Source organism: Molothrus ater, chromosome 4 (genome assembly GCF_012460135.2).
Source record: "Molothrus ater isolate BHLD 08-10-18 breed brown headed cowbird chromosome 4, BPBGC_Mater_1.1, whole genome shotgun sequence".
Taxonomy (NCBI): Eukaryota; Metazoa; Chordata; class Aves; order Passeriformes; family Icteridae; genus Molothrus; species Molothrus ater.
In genome coordinates this window covers 28,821,845-28,845,909 of record NC_050481.2, presented here as the reverse complement: position 1 = coordinate 28,845,909, position 24,065 = coordinate 28,821,845, and the positions used below count along the sequence as shown (strand labels likewise).

Below are 24,065 nucleotides of genomic sequence, written 5' to 3'. Positions count from 1 at the left end.
GCACTCATCTCTGCCTCATGTTGGGGTGGAAAAGTAAAAGAAGCTTGCAACTGGTGAAAAATCTTTTTTTTTTCCTCAGCAACACTGCCTCTCTCCCAAACTGAGTGCCTGCTCTATGTCTGGATGGAGGGAAAGGGGCTGAAGGGAGCCAGACCAGTTTCTCCATCTTTCATTGTGCTGCTCCTGCCTCCCATCTGTTGGAGAAACATGCTTGCAGTGCCCCTAATTTGCATTTCTAATTCAAACACCAGCAGCAATAAGACCCTGCTGGCCTGCAGTGGCCCCAGCCTTTCACGTGCCAGCTCATCTCACGATAAAGGAGTTAAATAAATGTTAGACAGAAGGGACAGGTGAATTACCAGGCAAAGGGAGGGAGCTGAAGGGATGTGGAAAGCAAAGCAACCTGGCCCTGGCTTTCCCCCCAAGGCCTTGGAGGTGAATTGGGGATTTTCCATTTCATTAGCTTTACAAGGGGTAATTCCCAGCATCATTCTCATGAACAGACCCCGCCCTGAGCTCCCTCTCACCCCTTCCCATGCAACAGTGGTGCTCCACTACAGCTGCATCACTACACAGGAAAGCCAGGCTGTATTAGTATCTAATTTAGTAACAGGCAGCTGATCCTGAACTGCCCACAGAGAAAAAAAGACCTGATACACAGAAACAAGCAGTAATTTTTGTTTTGAAAGGGAAAAGCAAAATGGATGCAAAAACTCCCAAAAGATGTGAATTTGAAAGCTCCAGGTTCTCCCTTGCAAAGGAGCATTAAGTTAACTACCCTTGCTCCTGAAGAGAATCAGCCACCCGCTCATCCCTGCTACCCACTCTAGAGTGTGGTGTTGTTCCCAGGCAAAAAGGCTCTGATGCTTTGGGAGAGGTGGGGATCACAGGACTGTCCCATAGGCACAGAAATCAACTCGGTACAGGGAACTCATTAGAAACATGCACACATGCAGGCAGGAGTTTATTAGTCCACATTTACCATACCAAAAAACCAAAAATCCCCCAAAATAGGGGCAGGTTCCCACTTCTGCCTGCTCACAAACTAACAGTGCTGGGGATACTAAACATGCCGTGTGCACTCTGACTGCAGTGCGGGCCAGGAGCTGAACATGCATTCGCAGCTGAGCTTCAAACCTCTCCCATATGAAAGGGCTGTCTACCTTTAGCCACAAGGCAGTCAGGAGCCCTCAGCTGCCTCCGAGACACAGCCAAGGTCAGAGCAGCTGCAGCAGTTTTAATGTGTGCAAGAGGGAGGCTGGCTCAGCAGATGCTAAGTACTGGCAGCACAGCCAGTCCTCCAGTTCAACGCTCCGCTCCGTGTCCACGGCCCTCTCTGCAAACTTCATCATGAGCAGGGCACGCTTCATGTCCACCCAGTTCTGCAGCACCTGGCGCAGGGCTTCCTCGTGGCTCAGGGGCTGCTCCATGAGGTCTTTTCGGGGCCCCCAAAGCAGACACTGCAGCATCCGCTTGGCCTCGGTGATACGCACGCGCTTGATGGGATCTGCTTCCAGTAGTAGGTGGGCCAGCTGCTGGAGTCCCCGGGAGTAGATGGACAGGCTGGGCAGAGCAGGGAGGTCCTCAGGGCTGTACTCCTGCTCTCTGAGGTGCACCTTCTCCTCAAAGGGGTTGGGCTGGTGCAGCAGTTCATAGATGAGAATACCAGTCTGAAACTCATCAAACTTCTTGTACTGAGAAGCCGACACAATCTCCGGGGCCAGCCGGGCCTGGCTCTTCTTCAGCTTGGAGTCTCCAGTTCCAGTCTTCTGTTTAGCTTTCAAAAAATTGCTGATGATGAGGCGGGGCAAGTGTTTGTCATCTTTGGCTTTCACACAGCTCATGGGGGGCTTGCAGGGCACAAGCAGGAGGTTCTCCAGGCACAGGTCACGATGGATGATGCCATGCTCTTTGAGATGCTCCAAGCCGTTGCAGAGCTGGAGGAGCAGGAAGCAAACGCGGCGTTCGTACAGCTCCGGCTTGGCTTGGTGCAGCATCACCGAGTCCCTCACGAAGTCGGCGGTGGTCTGGCTCGGCACCTCACGGGTGATGACCACCACGCAGTCGTGCTCGCTGGCACTGCGGGAGGGATGGAAGCCATCTCCAGCCATGCTTTTCCCCACATCTGAGGCCAGCAGCATGCTGGAGGGGACGGAGGCCACAAAATGCCCACAGTCCTGCTGGATGTTGAAGTGAACTGGCACTGCAGGGCTGCAGTAGGAAGCAGCTACCTTGGACTCCTGGGTTTTACAAATCTGTGAAAAGAGACCAAAAGAAAAGTCTCATCAGACAGAGACAGGGCAGAGACCAGAAGCTGAGAGGTGGGATGCTAAGCTGTGATTTGCAGATGCTCCAGAAGACAACAGGAGAAGCAAGATGTGCATTGATTCCTTAAGCACTTTAAATTATCTCCTAATTTGAGGATTGTTTTTGTCCTGCAACAGCCCAACCTTAGCCACCAGCTGTGTGGGTTGCATTTCTGGGCACGCTTCCTTTGCCAGGCAATGCCCAGTAACTGGAGGAAAGGAGGACAGTAGTCCTACCATGAATAACTTCTGAAGATTTTGTTTCACTGCCAACAGAAGCAACACATCTTTTACATCACAGATATCATTGAGATAAACTCCTCCAACCCAAGAGACATTCCTGAAGGGAGAAAAGCAAAGCTTGTGGCAGAAGACATGCTGTCTCCATCTCTGGAGATAGTTAACACTCCTGGATGAGGCCCCATTCATGTGAGGCGACTGTGAACAATAGTGCTGTTCATGGTGAGGGGGGGACAGAAGCCTCCAGCACTTTCTTCCCACCTAATCCTTCTCTGGTCCCAAGCCCTGGAGCCACTTTCACATCCTCCTCAACCATTCCACTTCTGTGTATCAGCAACTGCTCTCAAGCCCCTGATCAATGGCTGAGGGAAAACAGCAATAAGCTGTACTCCTCAGCACAAACAAAAAAACCACCAAAGAGAAAATGGGAGCTTACAACAGGCCTAGAAAGAAGTCAAAGTGCAGCAAACTCTAGGGAGAAAAATGCATTTTATAATCTGGATTCTCTTTAACCTACATGACTTCTATCATCATTTTCTTCCCTATTTTAGCTTTATACTGCATTAGAGACTCAAAGCCAGGCTTATTATAAGAGTATCCATTAGCTTATGGGGCCTTCTGGCATTTCTATTGTACTTTTTTCCCCTTTATTTAGTGATGTGTTTATATGTCATCCAGAGGAGTAAGCAACAGGCTGAAACTCAGCATAAAAGGTTTGAAAGCCTGGAGCGTGCCAGTGCCAGTCACAGCATGTGTGCAAAACCCGACGAGAAATCAATTTTGCCTCCGAGTTAAAGTATTCACAAGAATAGAGAGGAGCTGAAGAAAAGGGCTGCTTTTGTATTCCTCTAGCAAGGGTTTGAATCCAGGCATTTACAAATAATTCACTCAGATGAGACAAAACTGTAGAGATGGGGCATTTCAAATCCCCGTTGTCCTCTCTTTTCTAAACAAAAATACCCTGCCCTGGCTTATTTGTGGAAAGATGAGCTTTGGAGAGACAGGCAGAATGCAGATGAATGCAGTGGGACCCAGGGTGATGCAGGAGGTCCCCAAATGCAGAGCAGGCCTTCCAGCCCTCTGGCTAACAAACCTGCTTGTTCCTCCTCCCAAAGGAAAGTCATGTAAGGCATAGGAAAAGGGGGGGAATTCCTGGCAAGAGAGAAGTCTCTGGAAGAATAACTACAGCCAAACGAATACAGGGAAATCTTCCCCATCCAGCCATTCTTCTTGATTTTGGCTGCACCAGAGGCATCCTCCCTGCTGAAAGCTCCAAGTAGGAGCCTGGGCTGGCTTAGTCACACACCTCTAGTGGAGAAAGAAGCCAAGGCATGGAGCAGATCTTGGCTTAATTCCTCTAAAGGCATTTCCAAACTATTTTATACATAGTCATGTCTGTCTGTGCACAGCTCAGACTCTGGCTTTTTTCTCAATAGGCTCCTTGGCTCAAGTCTGATCCTCTGCCCATTTTGAGCTCTCCAAGTCTAATATTAACTACAGGTCTATGATCTCTTTCATGTCAAAAAATCTATACCAGGAGCCAGGAGGGGCTCAGCCAATTGAATTGTTTCACAATTATTCATTCCCTGCTCTGGCTGCCAAAGGGATGGTGGCACACAGGAATCGTATCTATGCACATGGATAAACACACACACAACATCACTATGATGGCACAGAGCATGGCCTTGTTGCAGTGGCTTTGACTTTGTTAAGCCACTCTGCAGTGTACCTAGGGCACAGAGTAAGCCCACTTCACACACAGGGACACAAGTGCAGTCCTGTCAGGAGGCTGAAATGTGCTGTCTCTGCCTTGGCAGGAATTCATGCACTGCAGCCACAGAGCTGAGTTACTGAACCCCACCTAGCACAGCAGGCAAAAGCAAAGCTGTGGGTGTGCCACAGGGAACTGCAGATTGAAAAGGAGCACAACAGTTCTTAGGCTTCAGGAAGAAAGTTGTGATAGATTTAGGTGTAACACACAAGAAAAGCTGTGGCTCTGAGTGCTGGACTAAGGGTATTGGTGCAAGATCTCATCTAATTTGATTCTGGTTACTTACAGCCCCCCTGTTGGGCTGGCTCTACTTCCTTTAGGATATGAACTGGCTTTTAAGCTACCACTTAACTAGAACATCCCTTAGGGATGTATTAAAACATTCTAAAACAACCCTTAGAGTTCATAATGGTGGGAAGTATTCAGCAGAGATTTTTTTTTTTCCTTCCTTAATGCATCTCTGACAGTGCTTTTTTGGGAATTACTTTAGGCTTTGAAAACAACCTGAGGAATAAGCAGCAGCGAGATGTCCCCAGTGTTAAGTCAGAAGGGAAATTAAAATCTCTGTATTCAAGTAGTAACATTGATGAAGAACCCAAAATCCACAGGATGTCCATGGAACTGGTTGGATAAGCTTACTTATCCAGGTTTCAAAGAGCTGAACTATTGCACCTCAAGTTTCCATTTCAAAACATGTATTCCATGGAGTTACAGGAAAATATTTCAGACCTGACCTTACACAGCATGTCTGGGTCAGCCTCACATTGTTTAATTGGGATCTGCAATATCTTATTGTCTGTAGTTTCAAGATCATATAAGCACTCAGTATCTGGGTCAGAGCTTCCACTTAAAAGGCAGGCAGAGGCAAAAACGCTGTCTTTTGAGCAGTCTTTCATCAGTTTGTGTCATCAGAGGCGAATGCCTCTGAGTTTACAGCAGAGTATTTGCACAAAGATGTTTTCAGAGAGAGAAAATGGTTGGGTTTCAGACCCCTTCAGCAATAAGCTAAATCTGACTGGCATTTGTTACAATGAAAACTCCTTCTCCAAATTAACCTTCGCAAGCAGTAAAGGGAAAGGGGCAATTTTGGAAGGGGTTTTGCTTGCCTAACTTCACCTGTGAGAAATACAAGCAGAGAAAATAAGTCATTGTATGAGATGCCATGTGCTGCTAGTGCACACATCTCTACCTAGAAGATGGAGATAGGCCTGTACACCTCCTGGCTGTGGACTTACCTTCACAGCATAGGTCGTAGAAGGGTCCTTGGAGCAAGTGGCACAGTAATAAATGGCGTCCCCCGAGTCACAGCAGGGCTTGTTGCACGTCAGCTTGAAGAGGGACCAGTTGTTCTCGCTGAAGTGCAGCTCGTTCTTCTGCTCCCGCATGAAGCAGTCCTCGCACTTGGCGACCAGGCGGCGCAGGGACTCAGCGTACAGCGCCCCCAGCTTGCTGTACACCCCCTCCTTGCTGTCCATGTTGCTCAGGAGGTTGTGGAGGCTGGAGGCCGAGGACACCTGGCTGGACACGCTGAGCTGTGAGGAGGAGAGGGACTGGAGGGTTCTGCTGGGCCCGCAAGCCCCTGTGCTCTTGGCGGTGCTGGAGCCCCAGTAGCTGTTTCCTTTGGAGCTCTTCTCCAGGGACTCGGAGGAGGAGAAGGCACCAGGGCAGCCCCACAGGCGGGCTGGGTGGATGAAGGGAGGCTCCTCTCGGAGGCACATATTACTCTCAGAATGGCTGACATTCAGCCTGGGGTTGGCAGCACCAGTTGCTTTGCCTGAAGATGCCTGTCCCCCAAAAAAGCCATCTGGAGAAGACACAGTTCTGATCACTGTCTTCTTCTGGGGCAGAGGGGGTGGGCAGCTGGGGGCAGAGGAGGGACCATCCTCAGTGGAGACAGAAAGGAAAGGGACAGAGGGAAACACTTGGCTCTCAGCTGGAGGAGGCGAGTGGTTCGGCTCAGATGAGTGTCCTAGGAGATAGCAACACACAAGAAGATGTCATGAGTGGGCCTTGCAGGCTGAGAGCACAGGTCCTTCTCCATATCCCTGCCACCCCCAGGGCCCTGGCTGGGAAGAAAAGCAGCAAGCCAAGTTACATCTGAATCTAGCCCACAGTCTTCAGCTATTCACAACTGCAAAGTTTCACTGGAGGGGTTAGGGATTTAATCCAGTTTAATACAGCAGTTTTGCAAAGCAGGCTGCAACCAGCCATCCAGAGAAATGCACTTCCCCACCCTTGAAACCACTCCCCTATGAACTGCATATACAGTAGTAAAAAGGTAGTAGAGGGTAAATATTTAAGCTGTGATGTCATCCATTGGGAGGTAAGAATGAAGCACTTGATACAAGGACAATTTTTTAAACACAGCCTCTCTCACCTGGGAGCTGCCACCCAGTGCTTCAGCATCAGGGCATGATAAGGAGAGAGTGACTCATGGCACACAGCTCCAGCCCTCTGGCTGTACTGGAGCACTCCAAGCACATCGAACCTTTCTCTCTGCTTCACACGGGGGAAGGGTTGCTGAGCAAGCCTGGAATTTTAGCAATTTCCATTTTGCTGAAAAAATCTGGCCTTCCCCCCACGGCCTGTTTCCCAGCTTATTTTTTGCTCAGAGGGCAGGCTGGCCCCACTACATAGCACTAAACCCCAAGCAGCTCCACATGCCAAGTGCACATGGATTGGGTTGGGATGGCTGGCTCATTTGGGGCAGCCGTAACAGCTGCTTTTCTACCTGAGCCAGAATGGAGATGGGTAATACATTTACATGCCATGAAAGAAGTGGGACATTTAAAAAAAGGACAGAAAGGTGATCTGACATTGAAATAAAGAGCAATAATTTCAGGTCATAGAGACAGAACACATGAGGAGTAGAGGGGAAATTAAAAGAAGAGAGACAATAATTCAAGGGAATTTGTCTATGCCACTTGAATGAGAAACAGGACTCTGCTAACAACTCATATGCAAGTGTAAACCTTGAAAGGTGGGGTTTTGCTCCAAGCAAATAGCAAATAGTTTAGCAGATAGCAGGATCTATTGCTTTCTTTAAATCCATCTTCCAAAGCTGCGGAGTGGTAGCAAACAATCCTTCCTCCTCACAAAGCTGTTGCTGAGGGTTCAGCTGCCAGCAGGCACTTCCTCACAGCAGCTTTCTGCCTGCTCCAGAGGAATGCCCTGGGGCACTTTCCATGTCAGCCCGCAGAAGGCACTTGTCTCCTCATAGCCCAAGTGACTCACCAGCAATCACGAACAACCTCCAAGTGCAGGAGCTCAGGTCCTTGAGCTCCCAGCCTGTCCCTGCGCGTCACTTGCAGGTTTGTACCAGCTGTGATAGAGCAGCAATCCCTGTTAGCTGCTCCACCACCTGAGACCACGTGAGGTGAGGGCAGATCCCCTGGTTCTCAGCTACCAGAGTGGATGCTGGCACCATTTGGCCCTATCCCTCCTCACCAGACTGTGGTAGCACTGGTCAATTCCCATTTGTCTCCTCCAGTGCCAAGGCCCTCTGTGTGCACCTCCCATAATCTATCCCATCACACCAACATCACTGAGAGATACCTCAGGAATGAGCAGCACTGATTTCAGCTTCTGCAGGTTTGTCTCCCATGCAAAGCTGTTTCAACAGCCCATTTCTGTGCTCAGAAACAGCTCTGTAGGAAACATGAATCAGCACACGTCTCTTTTGCCCTAGTGCCTAGGTGCTAAGCTATCTGACTCCTGTTGGACCCTTGCCCCAGGTGTGTGCCTGCATTGTACACCCAGTTGCCCAGCAAGTGACTGGTCTCCAGTTTCAGCTAAGAAATACCTGCCTTAACAATTGAGATTCATGTCCCAAGCTTTAGTGAAAACCCACATCATACTCTAATGGGTCCACAGGAAAGATTCTATTAAAACCCTGTCAAAAGCCACAGGCAGGGATCATTCAGCATGGCACCTCATGCCACTTCCATCCACGGGGCTTTAACAGAGGATAGAGCCAAGAGAAATTCTTCAGTGTGCAGTCCATGAGTACCTCACCAGAGGCATCTCTGCCAGGACGTGCAGCTGAATCCCTGTTTCAAGAGACAAGATTTACTTGAGAGAGTCTTAGGAAACAAACGTCAGCACTGGAATCTTTGGCAACCGGTGCACATGCCTAGCCACAAATGCCAAACTGCTCTTAAGTTTTTTTATATGCTGCTGGGCTCTCCCCCAAGCAGAGGGTAATGAATTAACCTCTTTCACAACTCTTCTAACAGTGCTCTGCACCTTCAGCATGGAGGCCTTCTGCGTGTCAAGGGCTTAAAAGCTCTCCTCCACTTCATATTTTAACATCTGACATAGCCAATTAATTTGAGCTCACCTCACTCAGTGACTGACTGCACAGCTTCTTGCTTGCATCAGCAAGACCAGCTGCATTTGAGTGTTCATTTAAAAACTCATCTTCCCCATGATGAGTTTAAACAGTTGCTTCTGTTAGTGAAGGCAGAGAAATCCTCTTGTTCCTATCATTTTTGACAGCAAAATGCTTCTGTGCCTAGCAAGTAAAGATCCAACATATGTGAGTTTTTCTTACCCCTGTACAATTTCCTGGCAAGGTCTCACTCTCAGACTCCCAAGTCAGTGGTGGAAAAACAGAGTTTCCAGAGCTCTGGCTCTTAATTTTATTGCTGCACATTGTTGCTCTTGGAAAGACAGAACTTCCACTACATGAAGGCTGCTCTTGCTAAGGAAATACTTTCTGAGCTGCTGAACACGTTAGTGCATGTCTAAGTTACACACTGATGAAAAAAAGTGACTTCATAGTAAGTATTTTTTAATCTCAGTTAAACGAGTGCAGGCAGATTTTTCCCCTTAAGAAATAACTGGGAACACAATGAGAGGGAGAGATCATGTCTAGCACAAAACTCCTTCTGGTACTCCTCAAATCTATGTAGGACTTTCTATAGCAGGGCTTCTTGTGACAATGTGAAATGCATGAAGCACAATCAGGATTGTTTCTATATGGAGATTTTATCTAGACAAGAGGAGATCTACAGGGTGAATGATATTGGCACGTGCTGAATGAAAAGGTCTGTGATGTTGGTCTGACTCTGCCATATTCATCTAGAGTGCATTAAGAGGCAGAAGGGTAGGATAAGTGGGAAGATGAAGGGTCACTGGGGGAGCTGGGGACTGGACCCTCATGACCCCTGCCCCGAGCATGCCGTCCCATGGGCAGTGGGTCTCAGGTACAATGCCACCTCTCCCACAGGCAGTGGTCACTTACTGCCATCGCTGCCGGTCTGTGTGTCCGAGTCGAGGCTGTCACTGGAGCCGGCCGTGAAGCTGACGTGGGCACTCCTGAAGGGTGGGCTGAGGCTCTCTGCAGAGCTGTTGCTGACTCTCTCCAACTCAGTGTTACTTGGGTTCATTTTCAGAGCGTGCCTAGAGAGAGTGAAAGAGAAGTCAGGAGACAGATGGCAAAAGGATATCCTGCCTGCACTTTTGCATGGAGATTCAAGCTGAGAGCAGCCTTAGTTTGGTCTCTGCCTATCCACACACTGCACAGTGTATTATCACACCAAACTACCTCATTCCTGTGCACTTTTCTTCTTTCTCCAGTACCTGGGGAATTGCATCCCACAGACTCTGAGCAGGTTATAGGCTTGCAGTCCCCAAGCCAAACTAGCTGTGCTTGATCAGAGAGGGAAAGCCAGTGAGCCAAGAGCATTCAGCTGAAGTCTGCACCTCCTTCACCTAGAACATGTGAGGTCCTGGACCACATCCTATTTTGGCCACTGCCACTCAGAAGTGGGGACCCACCAGTGTTTGCCTTCAACAAAGTTCTCAAGGGAAGGAAGTAGCATCACTGCTCCCATTTTACAGAAGGCAAGTTGAGGCTGGGTGTGTGAACCCCATTCCTGCATGACAGAGGCAGGAGGTAGCAGAAGAGTCCATCCTCTCCAACCATGCATCACAGTTAACAGCCAACACCTTATAAAAGAAGAACCATTTCTGCAGAAAACATGAGTTTGCCAAACTCAGAACCTACCACACAGTTTTTAATGTAAGACCTGCAGTTTTCCATGCAGCTTCCACCTAAAAAATAAATAAACTAACCATAAACTGGGCTTATAACCTGCTAGGTCATGGTTTCAGTGACCAGTTTAGGCAAGCAGGATTTTTTGCTGAGATAAACAATTTCCCCTGCATTTTCTTCATGTTTCTGCCTTGGAAAACAACAGAAACTGTTGAAATCAGGCAGCACAGAAGAACATAAACACTCTTAGCATCAGTACAGTTCCCACTCCGTCAGCCAGAACACAAAGGTTATCAGCCCACATTTTTTAAGCAAAACTGCCAATCTGCTGATAAAATTCAACACATTGATTAAGAATGTAAAAAGGTTATGAGCAGACTTGTACAGAAGTAAAAGGACTTCCACCAGCTATCTTGCTGGAAGGTATCCGGTGTTTCCTAATCAGACGGCTGAATGGCTGCTGAGAAAGACAAACAAAGACATGCACGACCGTTTTCTTGTGGCACCCTGGTCACATGCATGGGACCCCTCCTCATCCAAAACTCCCAAGCACAGCAGACACAGACTTTTATTTGAAGATTGAGAAACGTTTCATTCCCAATCCAGACAAAGCACTTACTCTTGTGTCCACACCACCACATGGAGAGCAGAGTGTATGAGAAGCCCGGAAGAAACTTCTGCCAGACTTCCTCATTTGCCTGAGCAGCCTTGGTCTAAAAATACTCAAGGGCTGATGAAAATAAGGCTGTAAAAACCAGTTCAGGTATGCTTCAGGAGAGACACTGATCTTCCACCAGTGATGAATTTATCACAGCAAGTCTCTTGGCGATAATTTACAAAACTTCACAATGAACCACACAGGTCACAGTTTAAAAAATGAGAGAGGGAGAAAGAGAGACAGACAGAGAGTTTAAGGGGTTTAGGTCTGTTATGGCTAATGCTGTTGAAAGCAATGAACTGCACTTAAATATTTTTTTTTTTTTACTATAAAGATGCAGCTTTATCCTATAACTTTCTCCGATGTTTAACATTAAGTAATTTGGGTGGAAAAAACACAAGGGTGCACACCCATGCCAGTACACTGTCTGACCCAGCAAGAATCAAAGAGGCATTTGAATCCATCAGAAAAAAGATTTAGCAAAATATCTGGTCTTGATTCACATAGATGAGATGTTTTCTAACACATTCCTTCCCCCAGCCCCCCCGAAACCTTGGTGCATTTCTGTTTCTTTCCCATCACTAAACACAAACTCACGGAGCTGCCTTACCATTCCCGCACTCAGGGAGAGATGAGACTTTGCTCGGCGCGGTCCAAGGTCCGCCGTGCCCAGCCACACCTATTCCTCCTCCAAGCAACCTGGGCGCAGCGCCGGCCAGAGCCGTGCTGGCTGCTGCCCTGGCTGTGCTGTGCTCAGCGTGGCTGAAGGCAGATGCAGAGAGAGCCCCGTTTCCTCCCCGCACCGCCGTGACTGATGCAAAGCGCAGTTCCTGAATAGGCGCACCGAAATAGAAATTGTTTGCCGCTTAAACGACATCCTGCTCTTGTTTCAGATGTTACAGCCTGGCCAGCTAATACCTCTGGAATTACCTCTGCCCCACATCTCCCTCTTTTCCTATGAGCTGCTTGTGCAGGGTGCAGCCTGCACAATCAAATACCGCCCACTCCACCGAAGAATTACTACCAAAAACTTGCTAGGGTCAAACTCTCCCATTTCAGTAAAATTCCACCCCAAGAGCTGAACAGCTCATTGCTGCAACAGCCTGTGGGAGCCTGATTTACTGCTACCCTAAACATCCCTTGCTTTGCTAGTATTCCTTCCACCTCACCTGAGCACAAGGGCACAGGTGGCTATTTTCTGTCTTGCCCTTTTCACTAAAGGATATTGGAAATCACCAAAGGGTGTTGGAAATAAAGAGCACAACCCATCCTAAACCCAAAGAAAACACTGGGTTTGTGCCCTGCACCACTGACTTGTAAACATCTGTGGGCTACACTCCTCTTCAGAAAAATGTAACAGTAGTTAATTTACATCAATTTAAAAATGTCTGCTCAGCACCTAAAACATAACCAGCAACTTCAAGAGCAACACCAGAGCTGTCATTGTGTGCCTGTGCATAAAGAACAGGTCACCAGAGTCAGCTCTCCCAATCTAATAACCTAAACCCACAGGATTTCACAGATTTTCAGCTCTCCAGCTATTCTGGTAGCTTAAAATACACTTCAATTACTCAACATCCTCTATGCAATAGCCTGGCATATTCAGGCAACCCTTCCAATTCCCTATTTCCAAGCTTTCCCATCATGAACAATTTCATCCAGCTGACTTTCCACGATTCTCACAGTCCTGCCTAAAACAATTCAAGATTGAAAAGAGTGGTCTTGTAAAAAAAAGCACACCAAAACAAAACAACAAACCCATAGTCTGGAGTTCCCTTAACACTGAAAAGGGACCCAGCTCATTTCCCTTGTCTCAGGTTGCACCTCTGGCCAGGGTTTGCTTCATCTTTCCTGTATCTCAGTTTGACCAGTAGCCATGTGTATAATTTCACATTTCTCCACAGATCAGGGTCCCACCTAATGCTGCTGCATCACCAACTGCATGCTTTGCACTTCTCAGAGAGACAGTGGAGATGGGCCCCAAAGCATGGCTCTCCTAACTGCAGAAGACCCACATGCCTTGGGATATTGCCCCAGGAATCCCTGGACTTTGGACATACCTTCCTCTTGAATTTCCTGACTGAGATTTGACACGGAGATCTGGTTACTTCCCACAAGTGCAACGGGCAGGTTTTGAGAGCAGGAGGCCCCTCAGACAGAAAAGCTGCCAGGCTCCTGCTGGCTCCCTTCCCACAGCCATCCCACGGGCAGCCTGTTGGCAGCACTGGAGGATGTGCAAGGCACCTCTGCCCTGCACAGAGCCACTGTCACTCTGCAGTGCCATCACAGGGGTCTCCCAGCCTTGCTGTGCCAGCAGGAGGAGGACACTCCTCCTCAGCACAGATGACAGGAGTGAACAGATAACAGAGAAGCTGAGCTTTATAAATCATGTGACAGAGCAACGAGGAGAGGAGAACAGAGAACACACAGAGATCACCACACAGCAAACTGCACTCCAGGAGGTGTTTGGTGATAATGTCAACAAGACACCCCCACCCAGTATAAAATAATGGAACTAATGCACAGAAGAGAGGAAAGCCAGACTTGCATTACAGCATCAAACACAACATATGGCTAGGCATAATTATTACACAAGAGGAAGCACCATTGTACCATATGCTTGTCTATCATGAAACGTGAATAATTATATCTTCCTCCTCTTGCCACTTGCTGTTTCTTCCAGCATCTTCCCCTGGTTGCAGAGGGAAATTAAAACCCAGCATACAGGAGCTTACAACATTTGAAGCTTAGATTTGTAGTTATCCTTCTGCTATCAGCTGGCAAATGTTGAGAAACCAAAACTGAGGTAAGGAAAAGAAAGGAGTTTGAAGAACTCCTAGCTTTGTTCAGAGCGATACGCTACTCCTCCCTGTACTAGAGGGTTTTTATGTAGCCAAGATTAAGTTGAAGCAAGGGTTTGGAGTCTGGAGATGCACAGGAGAATTCAGATAGGATACAGAATTAAGATGGTAGGTGAGTCAAAAATTAAATCACTGCATACTCTAATGTGGTAAAGAAGGTAAAGAATCTCATTTCCATTTTCAACCCTGTGCTTTTTTAAGTGGTAAGACAGGAAACACACAGAAGAGTGAATGACTTTAATTTTAAAAGAAAAAAACTCCTAAAAGATAAGCTGATAGATGACAACGTTTTAAGCCAGTGTGTTTTGTCACTGGGTACACCCTGACACTGAGCTCCAAGGAGAAATGGGTGCCTCAGGAACAATAAGAAAAGAGGAATATCCTGCCTCAGATACAGCTGCTGCTCCGTCACAGACTGATTCCTGGCAAGAAAATACAGCACAACCCCACCAGCCAGCACCACCTCCCCAGCAAGGAACAAACCTGGCTCTTTTCCTGGCGATCCCATTCCCAACCCCTGGCTCCTCTCCTGTGATCCAATTCCCAGCATTGCAGATTTCTGTAACACTCCTGCGCTCTGCTCCCTCCGGCAGCAAGCGGTGGCAGCAGCACTGGAACAGGCAATCCTGGCACTCCTCAGGCTCTTTCTCCCTGGCTGTGTTCAGCAGTGACAGGTGTGGGGAAGTGCTGTGCTGCACCTTTGCTACCCCATGCCAGCGCACTCAGCAAATTTCAGAAGCTTTCTTTTGCCTTTCGAAGGTGGCACTAATTGTGATGAAAGTGGCTCAAGATGCAAAACAGCATCACTGTTTTCTTTCTTTAAGAGGCACACGAAATAAATTAGCCATCAAGGTTCTGGAGGCTAGAAGAAACCACGAGGATCATTTAAGCCTGATCCTCTGCATAAGAGAGACATAAATTTCAGCAAAGATTCATTCCTTGTGTCAAGAAACCGAAGGCCATACTAGTGCATTTTACACCAAAGAGCCTTTAAATCATCATTGCACATACATGTCCTGGGGATCCTATTTTCCCTGGTGAGCTCCTTCCCTAGTCAACTACCTTCCCAGCTTTTGGAAGAAGATCAGCCACCATCTTCCCTTTTCAGCCTTCTCCCCCTTGTAATTATACTTATTTATCATTCTGTTTCTTATCTTTCTTATTTCTTATCTGTCATTCTAGACCAAGCAAACATCAAATATCTATTATTTTTCAAACAAGCAGAAAAAGAGGATTGTACGAAGAAAGAGTTGCAAGAGATCCAGAATAGCTTTACATAGGACCAAAAGCAGGCACATATTCATTATTTTCCTTTTCTTGTGACAACTTCTTAACCCCCCTGAAATTGCTCCTTCTGCCATCCTAAGAGACAACTTACTTCCAAACCAGAGCTTCCTCAGTCTCTGGAAGGAATGAACCCTGTAAAAAAATTTTCCCTTTTAATTGTTAAAGCCAAGATGAACAAAACAAAATCTACAGACTCACTTTTTCTTTCTCTGCTTTATAACTATTCAAACACACATGCAAGTTTTCCTTAAAATAAGCCATTGATTTTCATTGGAAAGTCAAACAGGCAAACTTAATTTTCCAGCATGAAATCAAATGCCTTGCTGCAGCTTGAGATCTAGAAGGAAAAAGGACAGTTGCATGCCTTTCCTGCAGCTGAGATGAACCCTGATCTGCTAAGCCCCCAGTCCAAAGCCTGTGCCACAACCAGGTCTACACTGGCTTCACCTCCATCCCCCAAAGGAGTTTTTGCAGCTGAGCCACCAGGGAATGTCCTGGGCTGAGGTGGTCTCTCTGCGTGGGGAGTACATAAGCCCAACAGAAGAATCAGTGGCTCTTCCATCAGGGACAAGCCCATGTTCATAGGCTTCCTGGCACTGGGAGAGCCTGGATGTGCCTCAGAATCATCTTTGTGATTCTGGTTCTTCAGGTATTTGGCTGCAGCCCAGGATGAACAGAGGGATGTTCCTCTAGCACCAGGCCATGGCCTGAAGCTGCAACAACACCCAGGGTGACACAATGCCACCATGGTGATTTTAGCAGCTGTGCATGCAGCTATCCCTCCCACCACCCTGGCTCCTGCATTGACACGCTCACAGCAGCCCCTGCTTTGCTTGAGACTAAAACCAAGCACCCTCAAAGCAAAGAAACAGAGCAGGGCTTGCAAAACCTGAGTCTGATCAGATCATTCCTTACTGCTCCTCAGCTGGCTGGGCTCCCTGGGCTCCAGCTTCCATAGCTGGAGGCAGGACTAAGCTCTTTTGAGTAAGGTGCCCCAGGGCTCAGCTACAGGCATCAAGGCCCTTGGGAGACAAATACCTGTAGCACAACCTGCCCTGCAGCCACAGGGGGTAACCAACACCTACCTCAACCACCTGGTGAGTTTGCAGCTCTGCCAGAGATCCCAGTCACGGATGCCACGTGTTCCCTCACCTCAGTTTCCCTGCCTGCTTTCACACAGGCTTTCTAGCACACAGATGCTTTCATCAGGATGACTCAAAAGAAATTGTTAGAACTGGGACAGCCCAATTGCATCAGGAGCATGAAAAAGCCCCTCAAAGGGGCAGAAAATGCTCCACACTCCTCTAGTGTCATAACACCACACAGAGGACAAGAGCAAATACATCTGTGTGCTCATTTGCTTGTGGATCTTTTGTTTCCTCTGACTCCAGCAGGCATGTGGCATCACAGCAGGAAGCCCAGCATTAAGGAGAACTAAAGCCACTTGTTCATCTCTTCCCTTCCCTTGAGAAACCTCATTTGTTCACCTCTTGGCCAACTTAAAACACTAGTTCCCTGGGTTAGCCAATCCCGAAACACATGGAAAATTCACAGTCTCAACCTGTAGGTCAGTGATGCCTACACATAAGCTTGACCATGGACCCCAAGGCCAAGTTCTCCTCCAAACACCCATCCCTTCTTCTCTTGACTTTTAAATCAAGGAGCTGGAGTCAAATCTGTTTGAATCTGTTTGAACTGCAATGCACAGTTTCAGGTAGCAAAACTGCCACACACAATAAAGCAAATATGGGACACCTGCAAAAGGAGAAAGTCCTTCCCTGGTATATTCAGACAACATAATTAATGGAGAGAAAAACAAATTTTCTTCCCCCATTTGACCTTTGTTTTATTTATTTTTTCCCTTTTCCCCCCTTTTTTTTTTTGGTTTTTTTTTTTGTTTGGTGATGCACACAGCTGCAGATACTAAATGCACACTAAGTATTGTAAGCCCGAGGTTTTTTTTAATTGCTTAGTAGGGCTATTTCCTTCCCAGATGAACAGCTCTCCTTCCTTCCCTCCCTCCCTCACTCACTTTTGTTTGGGGCCTGCAGTAGCCCTGCCTGCAAACCTGACTTGCAGGAAAGCGGAGAGCAGAAGGTTGCCTGAAGCCAGGTGGCTCCCACACATAACAAGCCCACATCGTCGGGCAAGCTCCAATTACCTGCTTGCAGGCAAGGAGCCCTCCCTGGGAAACTGCAGCTTTGAGAGTTCACCTTGAAAGCAGAAAGTCATTAGAGCCAAACTGAAAATGTTGATTTTGGAGGTCCTTGTTATTAGCATCAAGAAAAGTTGCCCAGTCCCACCTACAAGAGAAGATTGCAACCAGGTTTTCTATGCTATTCAACATACAAGGAACTGCCAAGACAGAATGAAGCTGACCTGGGAAACACCAGCCATCCCAAGCACAGACCTTTTTCTCACTTGAATATTGGGACTTAAGGCCATATCTTGCAGCCCTGGAGGGCTTTTACAAGTGCACATGACATTCAGACCAAGACTTGCAAAGATCAGACAGCTTTTCAGAGTAAAAAGACAAATAGCTTTTCAGCTGTGCAGTCACTCCCCATGCTCCTGAAAGCCCACCTTTGGACAGAAAAGGAGGAAAAAAGAATGGGAAGCACCTCCCAGTCAATGAACTCCTGCAGCAACGCTCCCAATTGCAAAGGGTTAACAGACCACCATGCACACACTCACGGGGCTGTACCTAGACTGCTTTTTCGGTGGCGGTGGCGGCGGTGCAAACTCCACACCATTGCTCTTGTCTTTAGGGAAATCAAAGGAGAAAGAAGAAGATTTGATCATTCCAGTCTGGCTCTCCAGTATCGGGCAGTCATCCACAAAGTCGGCACCAGCTCTTCCACTCTCAGCTCCTCCTGTCCATGGGTGGTTTGAGACCTCCTGCTCCTCCTCCTGCTCCTCCTCCTCCTCTATTCGGCCCTGCTTGGTCCACGTTGGGTTATAGTATTTCTGCCTCCTGTCATAGGATGAGCCTGCCAGGCCTCTACTGGACTCCTCCACAGAGACCCCATTCCCATGAGTGCAGGGGGAAGGGGTCACCCCAAAGGCACCTGTATCAGTACAGCTCCTTGGCAGCAGCTGAGCACCAGCTCCATCATGGCTGTTGTCATCACCAAACCTTCCCTCGTGGGAACTGACTGGAGGCACACGGCTCCCCTCACTGCCTGGCTGGCTGTTTTTGGACATCTTTGGGGGGATGGCTGGACTCTCAGTAAGTGAGGTCTTGACAGGAGCTGCCAGATGAAATCTTGTGCTGTTTTCACATCCAGATGCTTGAAAAATCTGTCCAGACTCAATAGCAGGTGATGAAGTCCCAAAATCAGGGTGGGAAGTGGGGCTGATACATGGCCACTGCACTCCTACCGCTGAGTCAGGGCTGCTGAGGAATATTGTCTTGTGATCATCCTCAGTGTGTGCTGTCATTATAGTTATCTTTGCTGCCACCTGGCCAGTGGAGTCCTGGTGCTCCTTCTCAACTCCCAAAGCCCAGCCACCATCCCTCCACAACCCATCAGCTTTCTCCTTGGCAGTGCCGTGGGCCAGCTTCTCTGCTTTTGCCTGGCTGCCAACAGCCTTCAGCTGTGCCTTCCTCCTCTTGGTGCTCTCAGCATAGATGGGATCACCATGGGCTGGCTCGGTGAGGCGAGGGCGCTGTGGCTCCACCAGAGCCTGCTGAGGGATGCTTGAGCCTCCAGTGACAGAAGGCTCCCCAGGGAGAGGTAACTCCTCATCCTCCTGGGACAAAGCAAGGGCAGCTGCCTTGCAGCTCCCTGTAGTCTCAGGGAGGGTGGCAGGCTCAGTGTGGAGAGCCAGGTTTTTCCTGTCTGAACACAGGGCATAGGGAAGAGGATCACTCTGGTCTTTCGTGATGCAGAAGGCCACGTTCACAGCTCTGTGCTCCTCTTCGCTGAACTTGACTGCCCGGCCACTTGGCCTTGGAATCTCGGGAGCATCCCGCTGCCTCCACCTGCTGGGAGTGTGACTCTCCTTCTCACACTGTGCAGCCTTTTCCTCTGTGCAACAGGGCTCCCATGGGACAGGGTGCTCTTTGTGACAGTTTGTGATTGAACAGTACTCGCCCCCTTCGCTTTCCAAGACGGAGGAGATGTGACCACAGTCACGCCCTGAAGGGAGTGCCGCTCCTTCTCTGGCTTGGGAAGAAGTGTTTCTGCTGGAATTAGTGGTGCTTCTGTCCCCCAAGGCAGATGGATTAGGGCAGGGGACCTGATGAGGCAGGGCAAACTTGTCTTTAGCTCTGTCCTCCTGCTTGCCCACCTCACCCACAAGTACCAGGCTGTGGATGGAGACGTTTCTCTCCACTCGACTCTCCAGGCCACGCAGACCCACCATGGAATAGCTGGGAGGACAGCAAGACAAGCAGTCGCTGGGCTGGTTGTGAAGGAAAGGTTTTCTCACACCACCATTGCCAAAATTGTCAAGGCAGATGCGCTGTGCATCTCCTGATTTCAGGAGGAGTTGCTTGCCGGAAATCACACCCCAACTGACCTGCATGGGTCAAAGAGACAAATTCCTTGTCAGAACAAGCATATGCAAAAGGAAAGACAAATAAAATGTAAGCAAACCCACAAATTGCAAAAACAAAAGCCCAGCTCTGCAGAACAGCACTCTGGAATTCACCATCTATTTTGCTGTGCTCACCTCACCACTAATTTCCACAAAGCTTTCCAGGTAAAACTACACTTGTCGTATTTTGTGGACGATTTGTAATCCTTGCACTACCAACAATGGCAATGCACTGGAATAAGACATTCTCCTTTCTCTTCCTATGGGTTTGCTGCCAGAAACATGTCCAACCTGTCATCCTGTCTGTGAATCACTGTGCAATTAAAGATTCAGAGGGCGAAGGAATATTTGCACCTCTCTCTGCTTATTTTCATTTCACACTGCTCCAGAGTGTGTGACTCCAGAACACAGACACAGACTATCACGGGTTATCCTGGGATAGCAGCCTAACCATGCTCAGAAGTAGGGACTGGGGGGGCACAGATCAAACACCACCAACAATGGCAGGTCCCACTCGTGTACCCTTCACCCCTTAGGAGAAAAGAAAGGGACAGCAGTGAGAGGCTAAGAGAGCTGGTGAGCCCTGACTGTGCTCTGGGGCATGGGGAAATAGGAGCACACCTATGCCACAGGCAGTGGGGCAGCAGCCTGTGCGTCACTCTGCTGAGGCACTGCTGGTATCAACTGGTCAGGGCGAGGAGCTACACCCACAGGGCATTACTGCTCTGGCAAAGATTGGTAGGAAGGAGTAGGAAGGCAGGGCACTTTCTTCCTCACCCACAAAGACCACGGATCCAGTCAGCACTGACTGCAACCAGACAAGACATCTTTTCAGTAAAACTTCCCACAAAAATAACCCGCATCCTCATTTTAAAACCGGAAGTTCCTAAATAAACAATGTATTTTTAAGCTCCTCTGCACATGGCTTGTGAGCAACAGCTCATTCAGCTTCACCCAAAGATACACTGAGAAATCAATATATGCCTTAAAATCCTGAGTCAAGACCAGAAGGAAAAACAAAGGGAAGGAAGCGTTTGTAACAGATATTCCTAGCACTCTGAGGATAGGTAAGTAACGGGAAGTCATGCTTTGACTGGATTAATCATTACCTGTGACAGATCTGCATTCATATTCACATCCGCCCACGCGTCAGAAACATCCGAGTTTATCATTGTTGGCTTCACAGCAATTGTTGGCTTTGAGAAGGGGGAAGTAGTTATACCTTCGTCTTCCAACACGAGGCTCTCGGGCTTGGTCCTAGCTCCATCCGGGAGCACGCCACAAGCTCCCACGTCTGGGGGTGTTTGCAGCCGATGGGAGCTCTTCGGGTTGAAGCAGTTTTTGCAGGAGCCGGGCTTCCAAACGTGTTCCACAAAGTCACTGCACGCAGACATCTTCAAATCCTCGTGGGTCAGACTGAGAGCCCACTGCGTCTTCTGCACTGCCCTCCACTGTTCATTTTGCATTTGCTCCCGAGCCACTCGAAAGGATCACCTAGTCATCTGGAAAAGCACAACACTGTCTGATTAGCTTGATTATGCCCTCAGACTGGAAGATTTTTAATAGGACGGGTGATAATTACACTTACTCTGCATTCATCACAAAGGCATATTGTTTACAAGGCTTTTTTCACAGCTTAGCTAAAGCCCACACAATCACTTGAAAAGTCTCAACTTCTAAGCATAGCTCCGTAATAGAGAAGACATCAAGCGAGCAGCATTCCTATGTGATCTAATTCCCTGCTTAATCAGCATGTATAACCAGCCTCATGCAAGGTTTAGATCAAGGGTAAAGAAAAGGGGTCTTGGAAATAGCTGTTCACAGCCCCACAAGCAGAGCCAGTCAGGAAAAATTTCTTCTCCAAAGTGGCATCCTCTCTCTGGAAAATAAAAAGGCCTGGAGACACAAGGACCAGAATCAGAGACTGTGTAACCAAGGGGACCAGCAACAACCTTCCTTCACCCAGAAGCACCACTGTGATTACTGCCGTGGTACACAAAGGCTTCTCTCCCACCCAGTGAAAGGCAATCAGCAGGGCTGGGGCTGGCACTGATTTGAGCAAGTGTCTGGCAGAAGGCTCTTATCTCGTTTGCCAAGAGCCACAAATAACAGTGTCAGCTCGCTGAAACGATTCATTGTCTGCAAGGGGAGAAACGTTTTGCTCTTGGATTACTTACAGACAAGGATTCCTTCCCATCTTCCTTCCCCAGGAGGGAAATGCCCCAGGAACAAGACATTCCTGCTGCATTCCTGTGTCCCTGTCCCTGCCACCCCCCTCCCGGCCAGGTCTGATTGCACTCTAGCCAGTAGAACTAAACCTGGAACTAAGAACTTTGGAGATACTTCCAAGGAGGACTCCCGCAAAGCTCAGCGGATTGGGAAAGAAGATCAAACAGAGAATGCAGCCGGCTGCTGAGGGTGTCAGGACACACAATTTCTCCACGTGGCTACAGAGCCTTCCTCATCTAACCAAGTTTAGGTCATCGTCCCCTGGCCAACTGATCCCCAGGCAAACTGAGGTCCCTTTCCTGAGGGTCTCCAAGTGAACAGGCACTTTTACACTCCAATCCTGGAGGCACATGAACGAAATTTACCAGTCTGATCCTTAAGCACTTCCTCCACATAGGCATAATGGAACACCACCAGAGCTATGGACACTTTTGCAATTGCATGCACCCCTAAACCAGCTTGCACTGCAGTAAAGATTCTTGCCTCTGGGCTCAGAGATGCCCTGGCCAGCCCCTCTAACAGCCACCCACACTACATGGCATAAAGAAAGACAACTAATAAGAGCCTGGGTGGGACAAAGTGAAGGGGAAAAGAGCCACTGACCCACAAGCATCTCCGAATTCAAGTGGCACCTATGGGAAGGGTGTCTTTGATCGGCTAAACCATTAGCACCTGCAGACTTCTTCTGTCTGGCAGGCAAATAAGTTAGGATCTGCTTCTTGAAAAAGCAGGGAAAAAAGGGAATATCAGTGGGATTCACCAATCAGATTGCCGTGTGTCTCTTTTTAGGGAAGACACTGTTTAAGACAGGCTTTTTCATGGACTTCATTGAGTCTGAATTAACCAAAGGGCAGCGAATCACTCTCAGGCATATTCTATCACCTTCAATGAGGTTAATGGTATTTGCAGGGAAAACAGCTTTAAAAATATATTATCCTTTGTTTCCTTTTAGATCTAGCACGCAATGTCCAGCATCACCCGAAGTTGAACAAGTGTCCTGATGAGAGCCAGCAAATTAAAAAGAAAAATCAGAGGGAGGGAAGCAGGCACCGAAGCCAGAAAAAACTTTTCACTTCTGGTTTAACATTCGGCGCTGCCAAATGCCTGTTAAAGACCAGGCTTTCCCTGTCTCCAGCCGTCATTTCTCGCTGCCCAGATCCCGGGGCGGGCCCGTGTCCGCACGCCGGCTGGGCACCAGGGATCCACCCGCACCAACCCACGCGGCGCCGCGCGGGGAAACAGGCCGGGATCGGCGAGAGATAAGGGACCGAAAGCCAGGACCTGGGTCTGTCCCCGGGCAAGCCGAAAGCCAGGACCAGGGTCTGAGGCATTCCCGAAGCCCCCGCGCGTCCCGGGGCACCGGCGAGGACCCGATGTGACGGCTACCTGTTCCCTCGGATAGAGGTTCCGGGCTGCGGCGCAAGGATGCTCCGGCGCAAAGAAAAGCCCCAAGCCCCCAGCCCAAGGAGCTCTGGCTGCCAGACGGATCCTCCGGGAGCCGGGCGCCAACCAGGACCGGGAAAAGTTTACCGGGCAGAGCCCGCCGGGGCTCCCGGGGTGGGCGGCGATGCCGGTCGGGACCGGAGCGCGCCCCGAGCCGGCTACAGACCCCCGAGCCGGCTACAGACCCCCACCCCGGCCCTCCGCTCGCATGCTCGGTGGGCAGCGGCACAGCCCCACCGCCGCGGGCAGCCCCGCCCCGGCCCCGAGTGGCGGCGCCGGGGTCCCTCCCAGCCCGGCTTTGTCCCGGGAGGCGGAGGCCCGGTGCCCGCCCCGGCAGCAGTTCCCCGCTCACCAGGCTCCCGCGGCGGCGGCCAGCTCCGCTCGGCTCCGCGCCGCGCCCGCCACGGCCGCCGCCGCCACCGGAGAGTGGCGAGCGGGGCCCCGCGTGGGCCGGGGGGCAGCGGCCGCCCCGCCCCGTCCCGCCCCGGTTCCGCCCCTCGGGCACGGCGTGGGCACGGCGTGGGCACGGCCCGGGCGGGAGCGGCGCCCCCCGCGCCTCCCCGCTCCGCACAAAGCGCTCTGCCCGCGCCCCGCCAGGCGTACGCGGCTCGCAGCCGCATCCCCGCTGCACCCCCGCCCCGGCAGCGCTCCCGCAGACTGGCTCTGCCTCAGGGATATCCCGGCGGGCATCCGCCCCCGGGGCATGCAGACACCCACATGCCCAGCAGCC

General features: G+C 49.4%; 1 protein-coding gene across 3 annotated transcripts; it reads right to left on the bottom strand.

Moving 5' to 3' along the window:
• Positions 1 to 931: 931 nt before the first annotated feature.
• PRAG1 (PEAK1 related, kinase-activating pseudokinase 1) lies at positions 932 to 23,731 on the bottom strand. Of its 3 annotated transcripts, none has more exons than XM_036382980.1 (6): positions 23,688 to 23,731; positions 20,773 to 21,165; positions 17,826 to 19,645; positions 9,563 to 9,720; positions 5,553 to 6,286; positions 932 to 2,255 (listed from the first exon to the last, which is right to left on the bottom strand). In XM_036382980.1, the coding sequence occupies exons 2-6, from the start codon at positions 21,127 to 21,129 to the stop codon at positions 1,218 to 1,220; spliced, it is 4,107 nt and encodes a 1,368-aa protein (XP_036238873.1). In that variant the 5' UTR covers positions 21,130 to 21,165; positions 23,688 to 23,731; the 3' UTR covers positions 932 to 1,217. The 3 variants fall into 3 exon arrangements, with proteins under 3 accessions (XP_036238873.1, XP_036238872.1, XP_036238874.1); XM_036382979.1 differs by lacking the exon at positions 23,688 to 23,731 and adding an exon at positions 23,279 to 23,391; XM_036382981.1 differs by lacking the exon at positions 23,688 to 23,731 and having other exon boundaries at positions 20,886 to 21,024.
• Positions 23,732 to 24,065: the final 334 nt, after the last annotated feature.